The sequence below is a fragment of the Lissotriton vulgaris genome, chromosome 5, assembly GCF_964263255.1.
Source record: "Lissotriton vulgaris chromosome 5, aLisVul1.2, whole genome shotgun sequence".
Lineage (NCBI taxonomy): Eukaryota > Metazoa > Chordata > Amphibia > Caudata > Salamandridae > Lissotriton > Lissotriton vulgaris.
Genome location: NC_141693.1, coordinates 2,008,549,978 through 2,008,577,080, shown reverse-complemented (window position 1 = coordinate 2,008,577,080; position 27,103 = coordinate 2,008,549,978). Strand labels below are relative to the sequence as shown.

The 27,103-nt window shown below is 45.7% G+C and overlaps 1 protein-coding gene across 2 annotated transcripts in view; it reads left to right on the top strand.

Annotated features, from left to right (window-relative positions):
- Positions 1-382: 382 nt before the first annotated feature.
- Positions 383-27,103, top strand: part of ABL1 (ABL proto-oncogene 1, non-receptor tyrosine kinase) — a 266,841-nt gene continuing 240,120 nt past the window's right edge. For both annotated transcript variants that reach the window (XM_086924806.1, XM_086924805.1), the window contains exon 1: positions 383-2,234. In XM_086924806.1, the coding sequence (XP_086780932.1) occupies positions 2,099-2,234 (136 nt within the window). In that variant the 5' untranslated portion in view covers positions 383-2,098. The remainder of the gene's footprint in view (positions 2,235-27,103) is intronic.

Sequence of the window (27,103 nt, the reverse complement as noted above, 5' to 3'; positions counted from 1 at the left end):
GCGCGTTACCCGTCTCGATAAAGCGCTGCGACTCCCCATAGAGGTAGGAGGCACTAAAGGTTCCCTTGGGTTCGTTTGTGTTTTGTTTCGTGAGGTCGTTGGGCTTTCTTTTCTGTGGCCAACTTTCTTGCTTGACCATCTGCTGTCCGCGAGCCGAACTCCTTGGATCTACGAAAGCGCATGCGCACAAAGCCTATTAAGATTGGTAGCCCTGTTGGAGTCAGGCAAAAAGTCAGCATGAGCTTTCCCAGTGTGACTTCCCGGAAAGATAAAACGGCCGCGGCGGACATATTTTCCTCTGCGCATGCGTTCGGTATTTTTCATGCCCTGTCGAAGGTTTTGTACGTCACCGCGCCCTGTAGTCTTTTCCCAACCCAAGATGGCGGTGGGGTTGAGCCCAGGGCGGTGTGAGCCCGGCGCCCGGCTTTGAAGCAGGAAGCCCGGGCGGGGAGTGATGTAACAGGAGCCAGAGGCGCGGTGGGTGGCACCGGGAAGAGGGCAGCACCGGGCCCCGCCAGCGGGAGCGAGGCCGCGCCGAGCCGGGGTCTCCACACAGCCAAGGTGGGCAAGGCTGCTGGAGCCTTCCTCCACACCGGCCCTCAGGGTGCCCACACCCGCTGCCCATAGACCCCCTCGCCCCTACCTCTGTCCAGCGCCCCGACAAATAGGTAGGCTCCTCCCTGGCTCTGCTGTCTCCCTCCCTGGACATATCTATCCTGTGTCCCCTCCCACCCTAAATAACAACACATCAGAGGCTGGCCCCACCCCTTTAGGTCCCCCACGGACCAGGACCCGGGGCCTGGCCTCCCAGAGACTGTGTTTAACTTTAATTCCTTCCCCTCTGAGCCTCACCTTGTTGCCCCCTCCCTTCTGAGCCCCACCTTGTTGCCCCCTCCCTTCTGAGCCACACCTTGTTGCCCCCTCCCTTCTGAGCCCCACCTTGTTGCCCCCTCCCGAGCCACACCTTTTGTCCCCACCCCCCTTTACCTCAGAGCCTTTCCTGCCATTTCATGTCCCCACAGAGCCTCTCCTGCTCAGGTCCTCTTTGAAGCCTTGTGCTTCAGGGCCCCAGTTGCAGGGGCCCTCCTTTAATTGTCACAAACTGATTTGTACAATCAACAACTCCCACCCAGAGGCTTTACCCATGCCCCCACTCCCTTACACCATTTGTCTGCAGACACTGACTGCACCTCCCGTGTAAATTCTGCTCCCTCACAAACCCTGCTTCCTAACAAACCCTTAATACTTCCCACTTTATGACTTCCTCTTCTTTTTCCAGGCTATGGCCTTACTCAGCCTGTCTCATTGCTTAAATAAGGCTATTTGCGTATTGTCACCTACTGCTGAGCCGCACCTACACTGTTGGAGCTTTAACTGGACTCCGTGGATAAAGCCCCTCCTTCCATGGTGATGTGCATGAAGCAAGAACACAGGGTAGGCACATGTCCAGTGCCACAGCTGATCTTTTGACATTCACAGGATCACCGCTGCTTTGGGCACAAACATCACATTAGTACAAGGGACTGAACCTTGCATCCCACTCTAGCGATTGAGGGCAACCAGGGCACACCTTGAAGTGATGGCCTCCTGCTGAAAATCCTTTACTGCCTGTAAATAACCAAAGGAAGACCAGGGGATCACAGAATTGCCATTTTACGGTGCTATCAGACAACCGCAACTATATGTTGACTCTAATCACTGGAAAACTTGAAACCGTCTTAGCAAAAAGAAAAATACTTGCAAAAACAGATTTCCTTTCTGAGCTGGTGTACTTCAACCTATGCTTTTCAAGAACTGATTGTTAAAAATTCCTCATGACTATGAAGCCTCTGATTGGTGCAAGTTGATCATGACTGTTGTGCCCCATTACCTCAGATGCCAAATACCACCTATGGCTGATACAGGACCCTGTTGAAGCGCCCAAATTCCCTGAAAGTGTTACTCTGATCGTTTGAACTCCAGGGTATTTTTATTGATAGCATTTGAAAGCTGTGAACCGACGCCAGAAGTCATCACTGTGCATGTCCAGTCTGAAGTATCTTGCCACCCTTTCTGTAGCCCACCCTGCTCCCCGCACGGGGTGGCGCAGCCTAACTTTATGGGGCAGCAGCCTGGCAAAGTGCTTGGGGACCAAAGGAGGCCAAGCATGCCAGCCTTGAACTTTATGAAAGGCACCCTGAAGAAGGACCCTACGCGGCATGGTGGACCATGCCTGAATATTTTTGTGGAACATGGTAAGTTTTCTTTGCTATACTATCATTTTAGTGTACCATCAACCTTTTGAAATCAGTGTTTTCTAATTGGGCTATAGCGTCCTGAAATATGATCCTCTTTAATTTTCAACAGCTGCCAGAGCTCTGCCAAATGAGCATGTTGTCGAACTCTGAGACAGACGTTCAGGGTACAGTAGTGTATTCAGAGTAAAAGCCTCATTGGAATCTTTGCTGCTTCACTTGCTAAAGTAATTATATTATGATTTTTGTGCTAATGCTACAGTTTTCATGTTGGCAGGCTGCTTTGTAGTTGTGGCATAAATATAGCTTTAGGTGTTTTTCCAGCCTTATGCAAAAAAATACACTTGCGTATATTGGGGGGCTTTGGGTCAGCCTTCTTTATCCCCTGGGCTATCCAGCTGTCATTCCCAGTTCTCCACCCACATCAGCATGCAGCATTGGTCAAGGCTCTTTTGTACTGTAGAGTGATAGCATATTATTGGATCACGTGCTCATCTGCCTAAAAAGAAGTGCATTTCAGTACTAGGGCTACTTGGTCAATACTTTATTTACTATTGCTTTTTTCTTTTCCATCCTTATCCTATGTAGTCATCCTTTTATTTATAAACTCGGTCTTGGGGTGACAGTAATTCAAAGTCAAAGGTACCTTTTCTTTATGCCAATAAAGATATATTCCAGTGATGTCAAATGCGAACTACCAAATGAACATTTTAATAAAATTAAAGGCCTTTCTCCCTCATGACTACTTGAAATCAGCAGTCCAGGCCCTATTCATTCCCAGATTGCACTATGGAGGTGCTTCCCTATGTGGTCTTTCTTGATCCAAGTTGGCTCCTCTTGGGGCCTCTCTCAATGCTACAGCTAGGCTCCGTGCAGGATCAAAAAGAACTGGCTCCCATATGAGACAAGGATACTGTTAAAAATTGCCTGCACGACCCACAAAGCACTACATTCCAACACCCCAAGATACTTGACACACAACTATAGTTATATGGTGGATGCAGATCATCTAGAAGCAACATCACTTTGCTACTAAAACCACAAAAAGTTCATAAAAAGAAAACTAGTAACAGAGGCTTCCCTGATAGTGCCGTGAGGATTTGGAATTCCCTACCACCTGAAGTCAGACTGATTTCCTCAACTGCTTCTTTAAAAAAAAGACGTGAAACTTCAACTTATGAGCAAATATCTGTCTTAGGTCAAACAATTTGACTCAAGATCTGCACTCATGAGGATTATCAGTAGACTTTCTAACTATATCTATTTTCTTGTCGACTTGTCCTAGAGTCATTACCTCTACATTTCATGAACTTACACAGTTGATACTTCTCTTGATAATATTGTTTGCTTTCCTGTCTTTTTTTCTTTCTGGTCATTTGTAAAGATCTCCGATACCTTCACAGGTCATATTTGCCCTATTCACCTGTCGAACGGATTTTGCCCAAACGGTGAACATTATTTAACATATTGTAATATTTGTATATACTAATAAAATGTGTGCCAAGTGTCACACTTCATTTTCAAAGCTGGACAGTGGTAAGAAAAAACACAGGGTGACCCTTAATGGAAATTTAGTTTAAACATAAGTGAACATAGGTCACATTACCTGTCCGCGATACCTAAACTTACTTTAACATATATATATATATGAGGTACGTTCAGTTCTCAGCAGATGTAGCGCAGCGCAGTTAGCCACACCGACAAGCAGGAACAGGCGAGACCCAGAAGTGGTGCAATACGATTTTATTTAAAGTTTAGCCCAGCACCAATATATATATATATATATAGGGTATATATTGGGAGCAGTGCGGCGGACTCCCTCTCTGCTTTCACCCACTTGGGACATTTATTTTTAGACATATCTTTGTTTTTATCCAATACGGAGTATGCAAATCCACTTGGGCCTAACTAGCAGGACTACAAGTATGGCAGCCATTTAATGGACTACAACAACCATAATGCCAACGCCCATTTGGGGCAGGACTTGTTTATCAAATAAATCACCTGTCCTGAATCTAGTTTGTTGCCTCTGTCATTCAAGATATGCAAGCTGCCAGTGACCAAGGGTACACAGATACTCGAAACGCGCTTGGCCTTCAGAAAGGAGCAAGCGGAGGCAAGCGCTGACAAAGCAACCGCCTGTGGCATTTGTGTGCATACCCTTCTGTGTGTGGCATCTCTATTTGGGGCGACTCATTGTGTTATGTTTCGGTCATGAGAGGTCGCTCTCGATACCAAAGTGATAGGGAGCAGATTGGGACTTTACACACGGTGCAAATCCACAGTGAGGCCTCAGATAGAGGTTTGTGCAGTGTTGGTTAAATAATCAAACTGGAATAGAGAAGACTCGAGAAATCCATTAATGATGCTCAAACTGCACTAGCGATGTAGATGTAGCTCATAGTTTCAAGGCAGACATACGTAAAGTCAAGGGGTAATTATATACTAATTCACCACTAATCCATAATGGGTTCCAAAGTAGCGTGCTACTCACCGAAAAAGCGCTTCAACACCTCATATGGGGTAGCAAGTACTATATAAATGCAAACCTTTTTCCCCCTTTCTATCCCTCCGCTACCCTTATCCATCCAAATAACTGAATAACCTATCCACCGCTCAAATTACTTTCATATTTCACTATACTAATTTTCAACACTAATCCTTTATGGGTTCTGAAGTAGCGTGCTACTCGCCAAAAAAGCACTTCAACACTCCATCAGTGGTAGCAAGCGCTATAGAAATGCAAACCTTTTTTGCCTCTTCTATCCTTCTGAATCCAAATAACTGACTAACTTATCCACTACTGAAATTACTTTCATGTTTCACCATACTAATTCAACACTAATCCTTTATGGGTTCCGGAGTAGCGTGCTACTCGCTGAAAATGCGTTTCAACCCCTTGTCATGGATAGTAAGCACTATATAAATGCAATTACAATACAATATCATAACAGAGGTGTGCGCTTGGAACAAGATACTTGAGGTGAAACTTAATGGGTGCTTTGAAATCATTTGACTGTTTATTTTTCTCAGAAATGCTGGTATTGGAATGGAATCTCTAAGCCAGAGTGGTTGGTGAAATTAATATCAAAATTAACAAGCCAAAATGTCTGTTTAATGCGGTAATACCTGTAGCGACGTGCATGAAAGGTAGAGAAGTAAAATAAGGACTCAGTATACAGATCCCTTGCCTTTGATACTGTCTTGTTTTGTCACTATCAAATAAAAGTTTTATGGGAAAGGGGAGTGGGTCGGGCTTCGTTACAATCCTTCTTTAATTGCTATGGTTAAACAAGCTTTTGCAGTGCAATATGTCTCTCATTTATAGAACTTTGAGGTATTGGCGTTGTAAATGTCAATAGCTTAAATTCTCGTAAATGCGAGACCTATTGAATTGCAAATATTTTTTGTTACCAACCTCCCCATGCCATGCTTGCATGTGAATAGATGCCATGCCCCTTTCTTTAGACGAGCTGTGTAAAGAAAGTGGCGCAGCAGCCATTAAAGTGAACAGGCGGTATGGGGCATTTTTAGCCAAAAATCGCCCCAAACAGCATTTTAATTTTGATGGCGGCAGTTTCCCTCTCTCTAGACGCAGCTCGTCTAAAGAAAGGGGCGCAGCCTCCATTAAGTGCAAGCATGGGGCGCTTGGAAACAACCCCCAAAAATATATTTGCAGTGCAATAGGTCTCGCATTTGTGAGAGTTTAATACTATTGTCATTTAGAATGCTAATAACTCAAAACTCTCCTAAATGCAAGATCTATTGCATTGCAAAGAAGTGGGCACCATTGTCCCGGCTGCTTGGAAAGTGAAAGCGCACATGGCGCACTGAACTTTGCTGCAAAGCACGTTGTGCCGGCAGTAGGACAAAACTCACAAAGAAAATAGTGCTTGCAGAATAAATAACACAGACTGTGTAACAACAGAAGTAAAAGGGCCAGTCTTCATGGGTGGTTGCAAATGAAGACATGGCGGTACTAAGAGAGGCTAAAAATCCGATTACTGAATCAGAAGCCAGCATTTACAAAGGCCAAAGACACAAGCCAATAAAAAATGTGGGTGGAGCTTGAAGTCCATACTCTATTACAGCATGCCTTGCAGAGCAGCGCTTGCGCTGCAGAGGCTGGATTTGAAAGGAAAAGGCCATAATGAAAGCTCTATTGCTACCTGACCGCGTTTTGACATTGAAACAAAAAGTGGACCATACTGAAAGGAAAGAGGGCCTTTGGTATACTCTGTCTTTTGTTTCTCTTAAGCGTAAAAAATAAACATGGACCCGGTGGCATTGATGAGCTGCGCTGGGTGGGCAGTGTGAGGGGCATAAAGCACAAGGGAAGAATGGTGGGTCAGGAGAGAGATTTAACAGGGTCATGGGCAAATGGGTGAGAAGGGAGGGGAGCTAGAGGTGATGTCGAGCAGGTGAGCGAGAAGTGCACAGGGAGAGAGTGAGCAGGAGAAGGGATGAACAAGAAACAATGGTGGGCGGGGTGAAGCGATGATCACCAAGAGGAACAAAGCGACACACTAGTGGAAAAAAACAGAAGTAAATTGAGATGGATACACTGACAATGTAGTCCCTCTTGCAATTCAATGCAAGCACTGCATTGGCAATGGAAAGGCACATTCTGGATGAAATAGAAATACTCCTAAGGGCTGAGCCGTGCTCTTTTTAACAGTTTCAAGGCACTGGCTGGAAGAGGCTGTTGAAAAAGCCAGTTGTTCCCAAATTGCGGGTCGTGAGCTGATTTTTGGTGGTCCGTGAAAGTTCAAGCAATAAATAACGATGCATTTAAATTCTGTATTTATCTTGTCACATTTGCTGTACTTTAAAGACGGAGGTCCCATCCCAGGCTTTTTTGATGACCAGTTGCTGCTTATTTTTTTTTATTACGCGATTGGTGTACATAAACTCCTTTCCCTTTTTAGTAAGAGAAAGTAAAATGAATTATGTGACAATCTTGCTGGGGTACAGAGAGAATGGAAGTAAAGGCTGGAGGATACTAATTTTTGTTCATGTACAGCAAAATGTAAATACCTGTAAATGAACTGTACACATTCAGCAGTTAAGAATGCAAAAATGAAGACTTTTTTTTATAATGCCAAAGTGTGCTGAAAACAAAGATTTTAATAGGATAAAAAAAATCAACACTTTACTTGGTGATGCACTATTGATAAATATACAATGAGCCCCGATTTCCTAACGTTATCATTTCTGTTGAATATGGTTTCAGTAGTAAAACTTGTCTGTGTGAATTTAGTAGCCATTTAAATCGCAAGCGTGCTTTCTCTAAATGACAGTGCGTTGCCACACCTTGCTTTAGTTTCATTAAAACATAATCTGTCTCATTTCCATTAAAGCTAAATGGGTTGCACACGTTCGTCGTTCTAAAAATTGGGTTGTGGTTCTAAAAAGTTTGGGAAGCACTGTTGAGAGTGAACTAAAGCCACGTCTAGGTATATAGTAATCAAATATCTGTTTGACAGCTGTATTGCTAGCCACATCTTAAAAGGTCTTGGGCAGCCACAGTGCTGATTGACCAATTGTACATTTTTCCTAACGTAAAGCTCTCCGACTGCCTACAATTGACAAGCACTCTTACACTGGGGATTTGACATCACCATTATTATAAAATTTTGACCGGATTTAATTTTTCATAATACTGCGCTGGTAGAGACCACACCACTCTATCAAATGTCTTTTCCTCTACTAAAGCAGTGGTCGCCACTGGTGAGTCCGCCAGTTTATATCGGTAAATTATATGACTGCATTACCTTGCCGCTAGAATCTCTCCTCTTAAAGACAGTCTGACAGGGCTGTATGGTGAATTATCACTTTCTCTAAGCAGTTAGCTGACAGCTTGGCGTACAGCTCACATGCCATTGGGTGACAGGCCTTTGGTAACAAGGTGACATTGTCTTCTTTATGTAGAACAACAATAATGGCTTCCACAGAACAGCCTCAATGTTTGTGACTGGGAAAATAATGAAACGGGTCCGTGATTATTGCCTTGTAGCACGACCTGTAGAAGGGAGCCGAAAAGCCATCAGGACCTGGGGCTTTTCCTTCAGGGAGAGAATGAATGATCTTAAAACTCTCCACTAGCTCAGTTTGTTTCTCCAGTATGGCCACCACTTCTGGCTATCCCAGCAAATCTGTATGATCTAAATAATCCTCAGTTTTCTGAGTATAGACAGTGTATTAATGAAGGTCTGGTAGCCGAGTGTAGTTTAAGATGATTTGTTTAGTCTTAGTTCCAGGTTGGTAAATCCATAGAGAGCAGCCCCACCAGGAGCAGCCTGCCTGGTGCTCAGCCCACACTCCAACTGTCGCACCTCAACTCACAGGCACCTGCACGTTCCATACATCACCACTCCAACATTCCAAGCAGCACATTCACAATGGCTAAGGCCAAAGCAACCGGGGATAAGCATAAATACATATACAGTATATTACATAAACCCTCCCCCTTTATAAAACATAAAAAAAATGGAAAAAAGCATTGACAAGAATAAACATGACCAACAATTACATCAAAGTACACAAAGGATGGAAGAATGCATTAACCCGAAGAACTATAATAAGGCATTGAGAAAATTTAAAAGATGCATAGATAAATATAGATTTAAAAAATCACGTATCCTTCCCCTTTATAAAATGGACAAAATTTAACAGAAGAAAGAACATTTTCTTTAACAACACACAATACTAGACAGCAGACTGAGGAAGAACCCCATCAGTCCCACATCAGCATACAAGACAAAATCGCACCTATTATCATCACCATCCACGCCAACTGGCCAGCCAAGCATGACTGATAGTACAACATAGCACAACAATAACTAAATGTGGCAAACACACACACAAACGATAGTGGAAGAAAAATACAAAAAACAACGAAAATACTTCACACAGAAGTAATGTGCGCAAATGCACTTGACTAAACGTCCCCCAAACAAGGGAAAGTAGTGTGACACGTAACAGGTGAAAAATTCACCTCCAAAACATCCCTCATGTAAAGGCATATAGCTAACAATGTAGAAATGGGTGACTGCCACCCATACAGCCACCCCTCATGTAAGGGCAGCAAACAAAACGTGTAGAAATGGGGTACAATCATCCTTCATGTAAGGGAATGAAATATAAAGTTTGGTGATGGGAGATTAGCAACCCATCCAGACATCCCCCTAGAAAGGGCATGCAACAAACAATGTTGCTATGGGTGACGTCTACCCAGAAAACCATCCCTCCTGTAAAGACAGTAGCATGCAACGAAGATATGGGTGACACCCACCCATTCAGCCATCCCTCATGTAAGGGCGTGTAGGCTAAAATATGAAAATGTAGCAATACAAGATGACATACCAATTAGTGGCGACACCAATGTAAAAGAAACTTGCACAGTATGAAAAGACACCTACTCTGTAACTAGATCAATATAGGAACAAAAGGGGGTGGTGATGGACGGAGCATCTGAATCAATCAAACACTCACACCAAGTCAAAAGATCTGGGTTTAATCCATCACCGTTCTTTAGCCCACTCTGCCACCCCAGTTCAGACATGGCTATATGCAAATCAGTCTGACCCTGTGCCTCATGGGAACAGTCCAGCCCGAACTGCCAAGCCATGTCTTCCCTGGACCGGAAAAAAGCTTCAGAGGACCGGTTTCTGGCGGTCCTTGGATGCTTGATTCTGGTCTAGGAAAGACATGGCTTGGTAGTTCGGGCTGGACTGTTCCCATGAGGCACAGGGTCAAGGCTGATTTGCATATAGCCATTGTCTGACCTAGGGTAGTGTGGAGTGCAAAAAACGATGGATTTAGGCCCAGATCTTTGTACTGGGGTGAATGTAAGACATTTTTCTGCATTCTGTCCATCAACTGTGTTTTTTGCAATTTTCACCCTGAGTGGGCTGGGTATGCTCAGACGTGAGTCCCAGGCTCTCCACATCACTGGAGTCAAGCTATCCAGGCTGAAGAAGGGTGATAGCCAGAAACCGGACTTGGATGCTTGATTCCGGTCTAGGAAAGACATGGCTTGGTAGTTCAGGCTGGACTGTTCCCATGAGGCACAGGGTCAAGGCTGATTTGCATATAGCCATTGTCTGACCTAGGGTGGTGTGGAGTGCAAAAAAACGATGGATTTAGGCCCAGATCTTTGTACTGGGGTGAATGTAAGATATTGTTCTGCATTCTGTCCGTCAACTGTGTATTTTGCAATAGATCAATATAGGAACACAGCAAAAATATCCCCCGCACTGCGAACCTTGCGCAACAGTAGGGCTTGCAATCTACACAGGAACATAGCACTTATGAGGTCAATGCACAACTGAGCATACTGATCAGGAAAACAAATAAAATAAGAATAAGACAGCGCATAGAAATAGTATGTAATGTGCTCATTACACTTAGTGGCATAGAATTGAGAAGAAATATGGGTTTGAAAAGGACAAGAAAAAAAAACATCCTATATAAAGTTGTCGATTCCGATCCTGGAAAAAAAACGTCCGTACGATTCGTATCCAGAGCCCTCTCCGTACGAATCGTAAACATGCCGTACGACCCGGCGAGTACGATTCGGACCGGGGTATGAGGACGCGATTCGTACGGTCCACTTCAGGTAAGGGCGATTCATACGGACAATCACATACACACCGTACGGTCCGTACACCCCATGATCGCGGGGTACGGTGCGTACCCCTGCGATCATGGGGTGCATGCACCGTACCCCTGCGATCGCATGGTGTACACACCGTACACCCAGCGAACATGGGGTGTACGCACCGTACCCGGGGGGGGCGTTCCGTACCTGTTTCCGGGTGAACTCTGCTTTTACGGCTGTTTTCAGCTCCCGTAGAAAAAGGGTCGTAGGGTGCGTACCCGACACAAATCTTTCTTGCTGGGTCGGAAAAACCAGCCGCGAACCGTACAGATGTCGCGTACAGCGGGTTCCGAGGGAGATTCGTAGGGGGATTTGATTCATACGGTCACTGTACGATTCGTACGGAGTCCAGCTCCTGGTAAGAATCGTACTTCGTCGTACGGGGGATGTTGCAGGGTACGATTTGTACGGGAAAAACACTCCGAAAGGCTATTCGGAGCGGTGTTTCCTGAATCGGAATCGACCCCAAAATGTAACGCCATTTACTGAAACCCAAAAATAACGCAAACCATCATTGTAAGAAGCCACATGACAAATGAGAAACATAAAATATGAAAGCAGCCAATATGAAAAGAACATATTGTGGAAAGTATCCTGGAGAAGAAAAAAATAAAACTTAAACTTGGAAAAGAAAGCAACTGTAGAAATGATGAACAGCATAATGGCAGGAAACCAGGAATACAGGATCAAGTCACAGGTGAACGGCACTCCCAAAACTGCAAGTAAAATCTCCTCACGCATCACCAACTGTAGGGGATTGAGTTTTCAGGTTGCTGCTCCTCTGTAAAGTTTGACGAAAAACAAATGTGGTAACTTGCCAGACCGCAAACCAACTGTGGCAAAATGTAAGCCAGTTCTATGGCCCACATGTTGCACCATCATTAAAAATCTGGAGTCATCAGTTTCCACATTGAAATTCTGCTGAGAAGTGGCAGCACAGTAAACTTTGTTGGACAGCCCAATACCCATCGAGAATGAGAAACACTGGCATTCTGTTGTTTTAAGTTTTCCGTCTGTCTGTGCCCCCTGTGTGTGCACATTCGTTTCATTGTAAGCATACGCTCTATTAAATATGTCAAGCAGTGATAATACTAAGATCCTTGTTGGTACGTCGCAGCAAACCAAGAAGGTGACAAGTACGTATGAACAGTGTCGGGAGGTTCCAGGTGCGTACGTGCACCAAACGTCCTTGGAAAGCAACACGCAGTCTGGAATGAACAGTGAGACCTTCAGCGTGTCACGTGTCGCACAACAATGAGGAGATGCCTGCATGGTGTGGAGACACGCACATTCACTGTAGCTGCACTACGGTAACGGTTTTGCAAAGGTCATATGAAGACGAGAAAGACCAATTTACCCAAGTCAATTAGGGGTATTGCACCACGTCCGGTCTCCGGCTTTGCGTTCCCAGATAACTTCATTTGAATCATGACTGCTCTTTCAAATCACCTACACCTCCCTAAATAATGTGATGACGGTACAGATGCCAAAGAGATGATTTGAGACAATCGCAGTTTTTGTAAACGCTGCCAAACTCTCTGTATTTTCCACATAAACGATGAAAGACCCAAAATACATCACGTTACTTGGAATGATCAGCTGTCCCCATAGCAAGAAATTCAAATTTGTAAGAACCTGAAGGACGACTGGGCCTGTCCGATGAACAGGATACTGGTGGGGCTGCCAGGCATTCAGATGATTTTTTAAGGTTCCTTAGTTTTCCTTACGTAATGTCTTGAGAGTAGTTTCTTGAATCGTTACATTACACTGCTTGACACACGTTGTTAATGTAGATCTTGCTCCAAATCGTCGCCAAAAATGTAGTAATGAAAGACAAGTAGCCGAGGTGTAGTTTGTAGATTAATTTAGTATTAGTTGCAGGTTGGTAAATCCATAGAGAGAAGCCCCCCCAGGAGCAGCCTGCCTGCTGCTCAGCCCATACTCCTACTGCCACATCACCACTGCAACATTCCACGCAGCACAATCACACTGGCTGAGCAGCTGAGGCCGAAGCAACAGGGGATACGCATAAATACATAAACCGGATATTACAAACAGGCATAGGAGTTTTTGAATTTTGAGGCACTTTGAGCAACTTCCCTATGAAACTTGTGTTTGTCTTTGATAGCTGTAATTTAAATTGAATTGTGAATGTGGTTTCTGCGGCCCAGCCTTGGGTTGCTCAAGGCCGTGTTGCTTTTGGTTCTTATCCTCGTGTTCATCATTGCAGTTCCTGATCGAATCCTTCCCAGGATCCTACAGTATGGTAGTGTTCAGTCATAAGTGTGCCACTGGCTCATCACAAGTGCTCAAGCAGTACAAGGGGAAGCTTGCATATTTTTGCCTTCTTTGACCTTCACACACAGACTTGTGTATATTACGCTGCGTTTCCACAGACCGTAATGTCACCTGTGTATGCTTTCAACAGTGGCAAACTTACAGAGCTGACCATTTTAGATGCTTCTTTCATGCCGTCATGCACATTTTCAGTTGTAACACTGCTTTCTCCGTCAATAATGTTACTTTTTACATTGGCTTCAATTGTATTTCCAAGGAACCTGGACTTTTCCAAACTGATATTTTTCAGAGCGTATTCCTGATACATTTGTATTTGTTAGAACGTATTGCTCATATGTTTGTATTCGTTAGAGCGCTTGCTGATACATTTGTATTTTTAGCGCGTACAGCTGATACGTTTTGTATTTGTTAGAGTGCACTCTTGGTACGTTCGAATTTGTTTGCGCGTGCTCCTGATACATTTATATTTGTTAGAAAGTACTGCTGATAGATACACTGGTATTTGTTACTGTGTACTGCTGACACGTTTTGTATTTTTTTTTTTTAGAGTTTACAGCGCATACATTAAAACATTTTTTTTAGTGCATACTCCTGATCAATTTTGTTAGAGCCTACTTCTGATACTCTTGTATTAGTTGGAGTGTTCTTCTGATACTCTTGTATTAGTTGGAGTGTTCTTCTGATACTTTTGTATTTGTTGGAGTGTTCTTCTGATACTCTTGTATTAGTTGGAGCATACTTCTGATACTCTTGTATCTGTTGGAGCATACTTCTGATTCTCTTGTATCTGTTGGAGCATACTTCTGATACTCTTGAATCTGGAGTGTTCTTCTGCTATCTTGTATTTGTTGGAGTGTTCTTCTGATACTCTTGTATTTGTTGGAGTGTTCTTCTGCTATCTTGTATTTGTTGGAGTGTTCTTCTGATACTCTTGTATCTGTTGGAGCATACTTCTGATACTCTTGTATCTGTTGGAGCATACTTCTGATACTCTTGAATCTGGAGTGTTCTTCTGCTATCTTGTATTTGTTGGAGTGTTCTTCTGATACTCTTGTATTAGTTGGAGCATACTTCTGATACTCTTGTATCTGTTGGAGCATACTTCTGATTCTCTTGAATCTGGAGTGTTCTTCTGCTATCTTGTATTTGTTGGAGTGTTCTTCTGATACTCTTGTATTAGTTGGAGCATACTTCTGATACTCTTGTATCTGTTGGAGCATACTTCTGATTCTCTTGTATCTGTTGGAGCATACTTCTGATACTCTTGAATCTGGAGTGTTCTTCTGCTATCTTGTATTTGTTGGAGTGTTTTTCTGATACTCTTGTATTAGTTGGAGCATACTTCTGATACTCTTGTATCTGTTGGAGCATACTTCTGATACTCTTGTATCTGTTGGAGCATACTTCTGATTCTCTTGTATCTGTTGGAGCATACTTCTGATACTCTTGAATCTGGAGTGTTCTTCTGCTATCTTGTATTTGTTGGAGTGTTCTTCTGATACTCTTGTATTAGTTGCAGCATACTTCTGATACTCTTGTATCTGTTGGGCTGAGTGGTCGCTCCCAGTGTCCCTTGCAGACATCTGGTATCGTAGCGCTGCATTGCTTCGTTTGCTTGAATTAGCCATCTCATTTCGCCTGCTGTGTACTATATTAGCGCTTTGCTTCATCTGCGCTCTGTTTATTTGCTTGAATTTTGAACTTCATTTGCGCTCTGTTTATATGCTTGAATTTTGCCATTTCATTTCGCCTGCTGTGTGCTATATTAGCGCTTTGCTTCATTTGCGCTCTGTTTATTGGTGACTGCTGTTTAGACTTTATCAGCGCGTTTGCCTCTAGCGCTCCGCTGTGCTCCCCCCTCCGCCTCCATTTTGTTTGTTGTTGTCCTCCTCGTGTGCCCGCCCCGCCTCCCAGCTGGGACGCCCTCGCCCCTCCCCCTCCACTATCCATATATGACAGTTCTTCCCGCGTGTAGCGTTCACGCGCAGCGATCGCGCCCCAGTCGCGCCCCAGTCGCGCCCCAGTCGCGCCCCAGTCGCGCCGAAGGTGCGCCAAAGGTAAGCCCGTCTACGCCCGTCCGCGCCCAGCGCCAGACCCCCTGGTCCTCGCACTGCCCACCCCTCCCGCATTACCTACGATGCCGCCACCCTCCTAGCCCTTAACCCCGGTCGCGCCCCCAACTGCGTCCAAGCCGCTCCTGGACACACCCATGGACCTTTCTCTTGCTACTCCTGCAAATTCATCGGCACCGACAACATCTCCGCTACGACCACACCACAGATTCCCGACCCCACCCACCTACAATGCATCTTGCTCAACACCCGATCGGTCCATAGGCACGCCATTGACCTATGGAATCTACTAGACACCATCTCTCCAGACGTCGCCTTCCTAACTGAAACATGGATGAACGCTTCCTCCGCCCCAGACATCACCATTGCCATCCCCGAAGAATATAAGATCACACGCAAGGACCGTACCGGCCACACAGGAGGAGGAATCGCTATCGTCCATAAAAAACCAATCCACATCTCAACCAGCTCTGACGTCAATCTCGCCAACTCTGAACACCTTCATTTCCAGATCCACATCGACCCCAAGACCACACTCAGAGGCACCCTCCTCTACAGACCACCAGGACCCCGCGCAAAATTCAGTGAAGACATCACGGACTTCATCACCCCACACGCGCTCCCCTCCAAAGATTACATCCTTCTGGGAGACCTCAACTTTCACCTTGAAAAGAACAACGACCGCAACACCACCACCCTCTTGGACAACCTCGCCAACCTCGGACTTAAACAACTGGTCACTTCCCCCACCCACATAGCAGGTCATACTCTCGACCCTATCTTCACCTCCAGCAATCACGTCTCCTTCAGCCACACCACGGCTCTCCTTTGGACTGACCACAGCTGCGTTCACTTTACCTACAACAAGCCTAAACTCATCAACAACCCCCAACCAACTCTGCAAAGAAACTGGAACAAAATCACCATCGACCAGATCTCCTCATCGCTCCTTCTAAACACCCCAGCCCACTCCTCTAACCCAGACCAAGCCGCCGCCAACTTCTCCCTATGGTTATCCAACTGCGCCGACATCCTAGCACCACTGAAAAAACGTCAAAGCAAACCTGGCAACAAGAAGGCCTCATGGTTCAACGATGATCTTAAGAAGTCCAAGAAACTCTGCCGCTCCCTTGAAAAGGCCTGGAAAAAAGACCCAACCACTAGCACCAAGGACGCCTTCAAAAACGCCACCCGCATACACCACCAACTAATCCGAAAGGCCAAGAAAACAGCATTCAAGGATCGACTAGATAACAACGCCCACAACAGCAAGGAACTTTTCAACATCGTCAAGGAATTTACCAATCCCTCGGCCAACTCCAACGACATCACCCCCTCTCAAGCCCTCTGCGACTCCCAGGCTCTATTCTTCCACAACAAAATTGCAGACATCCACAACAGCTTCACAACCAACCCGGAGACCAACCCACCCAACCATATGCTGAACATTCACCCCCCTTGAACACCCTCAACGACTGGTACCCAATCTCCACTGAGGACACCATCCGCTTGATGAACTCCATCCACTCAGGATCCCCCACAGACCCATGTCCTCACCACATCTTCAACAAAGCAGACTCCATCATAGCACCACACCTCCGAGACGTCATCTACTGCTCCCTCAACTCCGCCACCTTCCCGGAAAGCTGGAAACACGCTGAACTCACCGCCCTTCTGAAAAAAACCCACAGCGGACCCCACCGAACTCAAAAATTACCGCCCCATCTCGCTCCTTCCTTTCCCGGCCAAAGTCATCGAGAAAGCTGTCAACAACCAGCTCGCCGCTTTCCTCGAAGCCAACAAATCCCTCGACTCCTCACAATCTGGCTTCCGAGCAAAACACAGCACTGAGACCGCCCTCATCGCAGCAACAGACGACATTCGTACTCTACTGGACAATGGAGACACAGTCGCCCTCATACTCCTCGACCTCTCTGCAGCCTTCGACACAGTCTGTCACAGCACCCTTTTACAACGCCTCAGTAACATCGGAATCCAAGGAAAAGCATTTGAATGGATCACCTCGTTCCTCACCGGAAGAACCCAGAGAGTCCGCCTTCCACCATTCAAGTCCGAGGCCACTGAAGTCATCTGTGGCGTACCACAAGGATCCTCACTCAGTCCCACCCTCTTCAACGTATACATGAGCCCCCTCGCGGCCATCGCCCGCCAACACAACCTCAACATCATCTCCTACGCTGATGACACTCAACTGATCCTTTCACTCACCAATGACCCTAGCACCGCCAAAACTAACCTACACGAAGGAATGAAAGAAGTTGCTGAATGGATGAAACACAGCCGCCTGAAACTGAACTCCGATAAAACAGAAGTCCTCATCTTAGGTACATCCCCCTCTGCATGGGACGACTCTCTTGGTGGCCGGAAGCCCTTGGAAAAGCACCCATCCCGACGGACCACGCACGGAACCTGGGCGTCATCCTGGACTCCTCACTCTCAATGACCAGACAAGTCAACGCTGTCTCATCATCCTGCTTCAACATCCTTCGCATGCTCAAAAAAACATTTCGCTAGATTCCCACCGAAACCAGAAAAACAGTCACCCACGCTCTGGTCACGAGCCGTCTGGACTACGGAAACACCCTCTACGCAGGTACTACAGCTAAACTCCAGAAAAAACTCCAACGAATCCAAAACGCCTCAGCCAGGATCATATTAGACATCCCGCGTAACGAACACATCTCTGGTCACCTGAAAAACCTCCACTGGCGACCCGTCAATAAGAGGATCACTTTCCGACTTCTAACCCACGCACACAAGGCACTCTACGAAATCGGACCAGAATGCCTCAACTCACGACTGTCCTTCTACACCCCCCCCCCCGCCAACTACGATCCTCCAGCCAAGCCCTCGCCAATGTACCTCGCATCAACAAGACCACCATGGGAGGTAGATCCTTCTCATACCTGGCAGCTAAAACATGGAACTCACTTCCCACTCACCTTCGCCTTACCCAGAACCACCTAGCATTCAGAAAGCAACTTAAAACGTGGATATTTGACAAGTAATTCCTCCTCCCCTCCTAAGCGCCTTGAGACCCTCTGGGTATGTAGTGCGCTATATAAATTTTATGACTTGACTTGACTTGACTTCTGATACTCTTGTATCTGTTGGAGCATACTTCTGATACTCTTGAATCTGGAGTGTTCTTCTGCTATCTTGTATTTGTTGGAGTGTTTTTCTGATACTCTTGTATTAGTTGGAGCATACTTCTGATACTCTTGTATCTGTTGGAGCATACTTCTGATACTCTTGTATCTGTTGGAGCATACTTCTGATACTCTTGTATCTGTTGGAGCATACTTCTGATTCTCTTGTATCTGTTGGAGCATACTTCTGATTCTCTTGTATCTGTTGGAGCATACTTCTGATACTCTTGTATCTGTTGGAGCATACTTCTGATACTCTTGTATCTGTTGGAGCATACTTCTGATACTCTTGTATCTGTTGGAGCATACTTCTGATACTCTTGTATTTGTTGGAGTGTTCTTCTGCTATCTTGTATTTGTTGGAGTGTTCTTCTGATACTCTTGTATTAGTTGGAGCATACTTCTGATACTCTTGTATCTGTTGGAGCATACTTCTGATTCTCTTGTATCTGTTGGAGTATACTTCTGATACTCTTGAATCTAGAGTGTTCTTCTGATACTCTTGTATTAGTTGGAGTGTTCTTCTGATACTCTTGTATTAGTTGGAGCATACTTCTTATACTCTTGTATCTGTTGGAGCATACTTCTGATACTCTTGTATCTGTTGGAGCATACTTCTGATACTCTTGTATCTGTTGGAGCATACTTCTGATTCTCTTGTATCTGTTGGAGCATACTTCTGATTCTCTTGTATCTGTTGGAGCATACTTCTGATTCTCTTGTATCTGTTGGAGCATACCTCTGATACTCTTGTATCTGTTGGAGCATACTTCTGATACTCTTGTATCTGTTGGAGCTTGGAGCATACTTCTGATACTCTTGTATCTGTTGGAGTGTTCTTTTGATACTTTTGTTTTTGTTGGCGTGTTCTTCTGCTATCTTGTATTTGTTGGAGTGTTCTTTTGATACTTTTGTTTTTGTTGGCGTGTTCTTCTGATACTCTTGTATTTGTTGGAGCGTACTTCTGAAACACTTGTATTTGGAGCGCATTGCTGTTACTCTTGTATCTGGAGCGTACTTCTGATACTCTTGTATCTGTTGGAGCATACTTCTGATACTCTTGTATCTGTTGGAGCATACTCCTGATACTCTTGAATCTCAAGTGTTCTTCTGCTATCTTGTATTTGTTGGAGTGTTCTTCTGCTATCTTGTATTTGTTGGAGTGTTCTTTTGATACTTTTGTTTTTGTTGGCGTGTTCTTCTGATACTCTTGTATTTGTTGGAGCGTACTTCTGAAACACTTGTATTTGGAGCGCATTGCTGTTACTCTCGTATCTGGAGCGTACTTCTGATACCCCTGTATCTGTTGGAGTTTATTGCTGATTATATTACGGTTTCTTAGAGCATATTGCTGATTCACAACACAAGCAATTTCTCTGTTATTTGATCAGCCTTTGTACTCCGTACTTACTATGCGTCCAACCGCTTTTGGGTAGTAAAGGCGCGTTTCTCTTGCCAGGTGAGGAGAGGAGCGGTGTGGGTGGCCTCTACCCTTCCACTTCACACTGCTTTCTCCTGGCCTACAGAATCCGTGTGACCTTCTCCCTGTACCTCCTCTGGACAGACATGAGGGTCAGAGCTGGGCTGGCTGCTTCAGGATCCTCCACACTCCACTGGCCCTTGGCTGCTTTCCTGGGAGCTGATCTGTTTCCCTCAGATCCTCCCTTATGGTGTCCCAGGGTCTTGCCGTGCAGTCTCTGCTCTTCGACCTACTCTTGCTTATCTCTGGTTTCAGAACTGTGGTCGATGAGGATAGGATATCGGGACCTTGTTAGTTGTGGCCCCATTTTACTCTGGTCCAAATCGCCCCCTCCTCCACCCACTGCTTTTACTGAAGTGGAAGTCTTCTTTAGTTAAGATCAGATTCATGCTGCGTTGCTTGCAGTTTGAGCCCCTTCGCTTCTGTTCTTTGAGGGGCAGCTGAGTAGGATCCCCTATGAATGCCCCCATGCAGCGGCAGACTGGTGACGGTGCTGCAATGGTGCACATTGCAGCACAGTCTAACTCCTGTCAGGCGTGCTGCCAGCATGCTTGGTTTTCAAAGGCTCCATCCAGGTCACAGCCGTAGTTTGAGGCTTTGCTATCAAACTCTATGGGTCTCTTCAAACTTTGGGGGTCTCTGTGAGACTGTTGTGCTTCTAAAAACTGTGTGGGAGATCAAATCTATTGCTTCTTCTTACAGACACCACTACAATTTGCCAAGCATCCTGCGCTGTAGCTGAGCAAGATCAGACTACAAACCAAGTACCCAGTGGCAGATTAATGTTACTCTAAGGAGACGTACTCATTTGGGCATTTGGATCGTACCGAATTCTAGAATAACACGCATAGTGGGGTTGGAATGTCTGCTCTCACGAGCCATTTTTTAGGTCGAGCTCTCGACCTATTGCTGCCAAGTTCCTTGTCAAGGGACTCAGACAGGGGAACGCGCGTTATTCTGGTCAGTGAACGCGCAGATTCTGGTCTGTGCACGAGCTTCTAAGACGTGCCTCCCAGAAACTGTGAACACGCACCAGCCGCCACCACATGCACTAGACGCGCACACAGTAGCAGCCGCCCCCAGCCGCGCACACACGCACCAGCTCACACACGCACCAGCCGCCCCCAGCCACGCACACACGCACCAGCTGCCCACACACGCACCAGTCGCCATGGCTGCGCACACACGCACCAGCCGCCCGAGCATGTGCACGAGCCCCCAAGGCACCAAGTCTCACTCACCGGGTGTCATCTCCTCCACCTCCATTGGTGTGGCACACACGGGGCTTCTCTCACTGATGGGAGCCCCGCACTTGTATCCACAGCCTCAGTCACCACTTTTCTGCCGCCACCGCCGGGCTCCCCCTCCGGCATGGGAGCCCGACGTCACCACTTCCATCTCGGCGAGTCACTTCGTGCACGAGCTTATGGCGGAAGTCCCGCCCCACAGCAAGCATGACGCTGCCGGACTTCCGGATTTCGCGCCAGTTCGGGCCGGTGGCTTGCCAGGAACTCAAGCGATTTCCAGGTACTTGTTAATTTACACAGCCATATTTCAACAGTGAATTAACATATAAAACAAAGAAGTTAACAAGAGGTGTGTGTTTCGAGAAAACTGAAGCGAGCAGCACTTTGCAGCAGTCGGGACTGTGTACTAATGGTTTTATTTTTTTATAAATGTAACTTGGTCGGCAGAATATGGATGAGGATGGGGTGAAGAGCACGGAAACAAATAGAGTCCCGTAGCGTGCGGAGTGCTAAATGAGTCTCCTTGCAGGATACAGCATTCAGAACTCTGTTGACTGTGAAGCTCCTCCTGGGCAAGACGAGAATAAAGAGGGAAGCTATCGAGACAGGAGCAGACAGCTGTAACACAGCCATCTCTAGTCATGGGCAAGGAGTACCCAAAGTCTGTTGTGTATGGGAACCAGTAGGGCTGCCTGCAGACATCTAAACTTGCTTGTAGCAAAGCCCTATCTAAATAGATGACAAAACCCCAAACCGCACCAGTGGGCTGTCAGGGTCCTCCCTAAGGTACCTGTGCCACTGCGCAGGTTTGCTGTTAAAACTTGAAACAAGGTCATTATTTTTCCCTCCTATGTGTTGTGAAACACTAGATAGTGCCCCAAACCCAGTTATTATAATACTTTCAGTGAGGTGTGGTTTTGTTCGTCTGTTTGCAAATATATCCTATATGAGGAGAGTGGGTGGGGGAATGGCAAGTGGTTAATTTATCATATTTCGGTGCTGTGCATTGAAATTCAGTAATATGCCTAATTATTGCTGCAATGGGATGTTATTGTATTTCTACTGGTAGAATCGCATTAGACCAGGCCTATACCTTGTTGTTGTGGAATCTGAATGCCACGGAACAGTAAATAGGTGCAGAAGTGTTTTCTTCTCGGTCTGCGCGGTTTTACAGTCCTGGTTTTGCTCATTGCATGTTAACCTTTTTTCTTTGACATCAATTTAGTTTTGTTTATTAAATCTGATAACCAGCATTCTCCTGCATTGCTGAAGCGGCCCTGCGACAAATGAAATGCTACATGCCTTGCTTTGCCTAAAGCAGAATAGGTCCTGTAGATTTTTCAAACCATGTGTAAGATAAATTGGCATGTATGCAATGGAACTGTGCGTCCATTCTTGCTGTTGAAGACAAACGTTATTGAGAAATGCGAAATAACGCCGGGTCGTATCATGAAAAACTATATGTAGGGGTTTTAGGTTAAATTACTTCTATATTGTTGGTTAGCTTTCGCTCAAAAATAAATGTTTGCAGTATGTATGTAATACGAGATACATTTAACATTTTTTAGAAGATTAACGAGAAAAAAATGTTTTATTTATCAATGCTATTGTAAAGTTTTAAGCGCTTAGCCTTTTTTCAGCATATAGCTTGTGTTCTGTAAAACTTGCAAACCGAAAAGAAAAATACTTGTATGTTAAAGAAAAAAGTGAATTAAATCATGAAGGAGATTTAAAAAAACTAAGCTATTGATTGCATGCCTACTGCTCTATGGCATTTTCACATAAACCATAATATTGAAGTTTCTACTGTTTTTAACCTTTATAAGTAACTGTGTCTGATCAAGCAATTAACTGTACTCAACCTTAGGATAAAAAACAAAACAGGATCCGAGCAGGCAACAGAAAGCATCAAAAGCAAGTAGTGTTTTACTCACTGAGCCATCTTGTCCACATTTTGTTTCATATTACCACAGCTAGCACAGTTTGTTCTTCATAATGCGCATAATTACAGTTTTGTTGGTGCTATATTTATGGTCTTGTGCAGTGCATTCACGTATAATTGAAATTATGTTCATAAAATGGACACGTCCATGTAAAGGTAGTTTGACAGAAACAAACACATAGGTGTCTATATATGTGTGGTTAAAGCCTGCCCAAATTCTCATTTATGCTTTACTTTGCAAACTACACACCAGATGATAAATCTGCCACACCCCATGGTTTTGTGTGGTATAAAATGGAGGGAGGGGGTGGCGGAGCTAGGATTCATTAGTATTTTGAGGTACCAAATAGATATGCTGTCATTTATTCCTAAAGCAAATCCACGTATTTTTATGACAAATTAATTTAGTTAAGTTGCATATACTAGTTCATGCAACATTACCAGGATGAATGGCTTTATGAATCTTGTGATGCTTCACACGCTACTTCAGTACTCGTACTTCTAAAGCATGCACTTTTACATACTGAAAATTAATGATGTATTTTGATATGCTGTTTAAACTTTGCAGGGAATCTCGTTCTCTGCTCAAGCTGGTTAAAGTGCTTGTGTTGTGAATGCCGAGACGACTGTTGTGAATGCCGAGACGACTGTTGTGAATGCCGAGACGACTGCTGTGAATGCTGAGACGACTGCTGTGAATGCCGAGACGACTGCTGTGAATGCCGAGACGACTGCTGTGAATGCCGAGACGACTGCTGTGAATGCCGGGACGACTGTTGTGAATGCCGGGACGACTGTTGTGAATGCCGGGACGACTGTTGTGAATCCCAGGACGACTGCTGTGAATGCCGAGACGACTGCTGTGAATGTCGAGACGGCTGCTGTGAATGCCGAGACGGCTGCTGTGAATGCCGAGACGGCTGCTGTGAATGCCGAGACGGCTGCTGTGAATGCCGAGACGACTGCTGTGAATGCCGAGACGACTGCTGTGAATGCCGAGACGACTGCTGTGAATGCCGAGACGACTGCTGTGAATGCCGAGACGACTGCTGTGAATGCCGAGACGACTGCTGTGAATGCCGGGACGACTGTTGTGAATGCCGGGACGACTGTTGTGAATGCCGGGACGACTGTTGTGAATCCCAGGACGACTGCTGTGAATGCCGAGACGACTGCTGTGAATGTCGAGACGGCTGCTGTGAATGCCGAGACGGCTGCTGTGAATGCCGAGACGGCTGCTGTGAATGCCGAGACGACTGCTGTGAATGCCGAGACGACTGCTGTGAATGCCGAGACGACTGCTGTGAATGCCGAGACGACTGCTGTGAATGCCGAGACGACTGCTGTGAATGCCGAGACGACTGCTGTGAATGCCGAGACGACTGCTGTGAATGCCGAGACGACTGCTGTGAATGCCGAGACGACTGTTGTGAATGCCGAGACGACTGTTGTGAATGCCGAGACGACTGTTGTGAATGCCGAGACGACTGTTGTGAATGCCGAGACGACTGTTGTGAATGCCGAGACGACTGTTGTGAATGCCGAGACGACTGTTGTGAATGCCGAGACGGCTGTTGTGAATGCCGAGACGGCTGTTGTGCATGCCGAGACGGCTGTTGTGCATGCCGAGACTGCTGTTGTGCACGCCGAGACGGTTGTTGTGCACGCTGAGACTAGTGAATGCTGAGACTGTTGTGAATGTAGAGAGAATGCTGAGAGACTGTGGGGAGCTCTGAGAGACTTTGAGGAGTCCTGAGAGACTGTGGGGAGTCCTGAGAGACTGTGGGGAGTCCTGAGAGACTGTGGGGAGTCCTGAGAGACTGTGGGGAGTCCTGAGAGACTGTGGGGAGTCCTGAGAGACTGTGGGGAATCCTGAGAGACTGTGGGGAATCCTGAGAGACTGTGGGGAATCCTGAGAGACTGTGGGGAGTGCCGAGAAACTGTTGTAGTTGTAAATGCTGTGGGAAATGGCCATGGCAGGATGCTGGCATTTTTAGGTCTCGCTAGCGAATGCAGCTAAGCTGCTTCGCTAACGGGACTCTATTGCTACCGCTTTCTGTCCCAAAGAGAGACAGGAGGTGGCACACACGGACAGGCGATGTGCACGCGTATGGATTGGAGCTGTGCACTCCGTACACGTGCATATCTCCTGTCCCCGGAGGCTGGCAGGGTGCGTAGCAAGCGCCTTTAGTCCCCCCCCCCGTCGGCTCCACGGAGCCAGCTTGATTTTAAACCTAGAAAGAAATGCTTGTTATTTTTCTCTACCCAACACTCCTCCATGCGAGCCCGCTGCTCTCGTGTGTTTCCTCTTCTACTATAAAGGCACCACGGCACTTAGCAGCGAAGTAACAACACATTCTTTCTCATGCTACAGCACCACGTCAGAAAGGAAATGGGTGACCCGCGAGAATGTGAAGCAGCCCTGCACAATATTATGTTTTTTCACGGACTGACTGTGACTTACGACAATGCTGCAGATCTTCAGATTTATGTGTATATTTAACAGAAGAATTACGTTGTTCCTTTCGTGACGCGAGAAGGAGGCGATACGTGTGCTGAGGTGTCCTGGGCTAGATGGCACTCAGAGCGACAGCGCTGCCCCGGCCACTAGGGGGCAGCACAGGGACTAGAAAAGCTACATTGGAGGGAAGAAGTGCAGCTAGGGGTGAAATTGGATACTGCGACTTCTTTTTTAATGTTGGACAGTGTGCGCATCGGCAACTTTCTTAAATCGACATTTATACTTAGCAGTCACTGTGTTTCAAACCAAACTGTCACAGGGCAGGTGCCCCAGTGTTTTAAACGATTTACTTCCTCCCAAAAATTGTTTGCACATACTGGGAAAGCAGCCTAAAGCAGTCGCGCCTTTCAGTTGCGCTGCTTAAATGCTCTTTCCTAGGGCTTAATTTGAGATAAATGATGTACTGGGGCCCTTATAACACGTAACATTATTTATAGTATCCGTTTGTTATATGTGGAAGTTCAGGACAAGGAAGTACGCCTGAAAACATTCACATGAACTTCACATACAGATAACGATTATTACACCAACTCCATGCATTTCTAAAACACCACAGCCCAGCCTCCTTTTATTGCTAGCTTTTATGACCTGCTCCGCTACTTGAGCACACTCAAGCAAGCATTTGCAAACATTTGTTCCAACTGAGACCCTTCAGTGAATTGGAAAGCTGAAAGCCTTGCTACATTTAGTATGTAAATATACAGTAAGGTACTTTTAATATTATAATTTAAGAACGCATTCTTGATAGCTTCCTTAACGTTTTTAAAAATATATTTGTATATTTATCAAAACTACACTAAAAAGTACATCTATCATTGAGATGCAGGAATTGTTACAGTACTTCGCTGAAACCCTCCAAATAGAGGTGTCCTCAAGGCAGTTAAATACAGCTTTGTTATTGTGCCCATTCAAATAGTGGCCTCTCAGCTGATGCTCCTATTCTGCGGGAGTCCTGCAGAACGGAATGTGTAAATTCGCCCGTAATGCATCTGGACTAGCTTGCCTCCCTAGTCAGATGTACACCACGTCTTAGGGCTATCATGGACCCTTGACTTGCTTTAACATCTCTCACTCTTTCAAGATGGGACTTTTTGTACTTCATGTGAAAGCGCCTCAAGGTCATCCTGACTCGTGTGTGCGCTATAGCCCAGCCGGACCCTCGTAACTTCTGCCAGAGTGCATGATGGTGGTAGGAGGTAACTCAGCGGGTTTACACATCTGCTGGAGAAACGTTCTCGCAGGCTGCAGAGTGTAAGTTTGAACCCTAGCAGGGCTGGCTGCGCGCCGTTCTCCCACTGTCAGGAAAATGACTATCATGGAGATGCAGGAATTGTTACAGTACTTAGCTGCCACCCTCCAAATAGAGGTGTCCTCAAGGCAGTTAAATACAGCTTTGTTATTGTGCCCATTCAAATAGTGGCTTCTCAGCTGATGCTCCTATTCTGCGGGAATCAAACAGAACGAAATGTAGTCATCA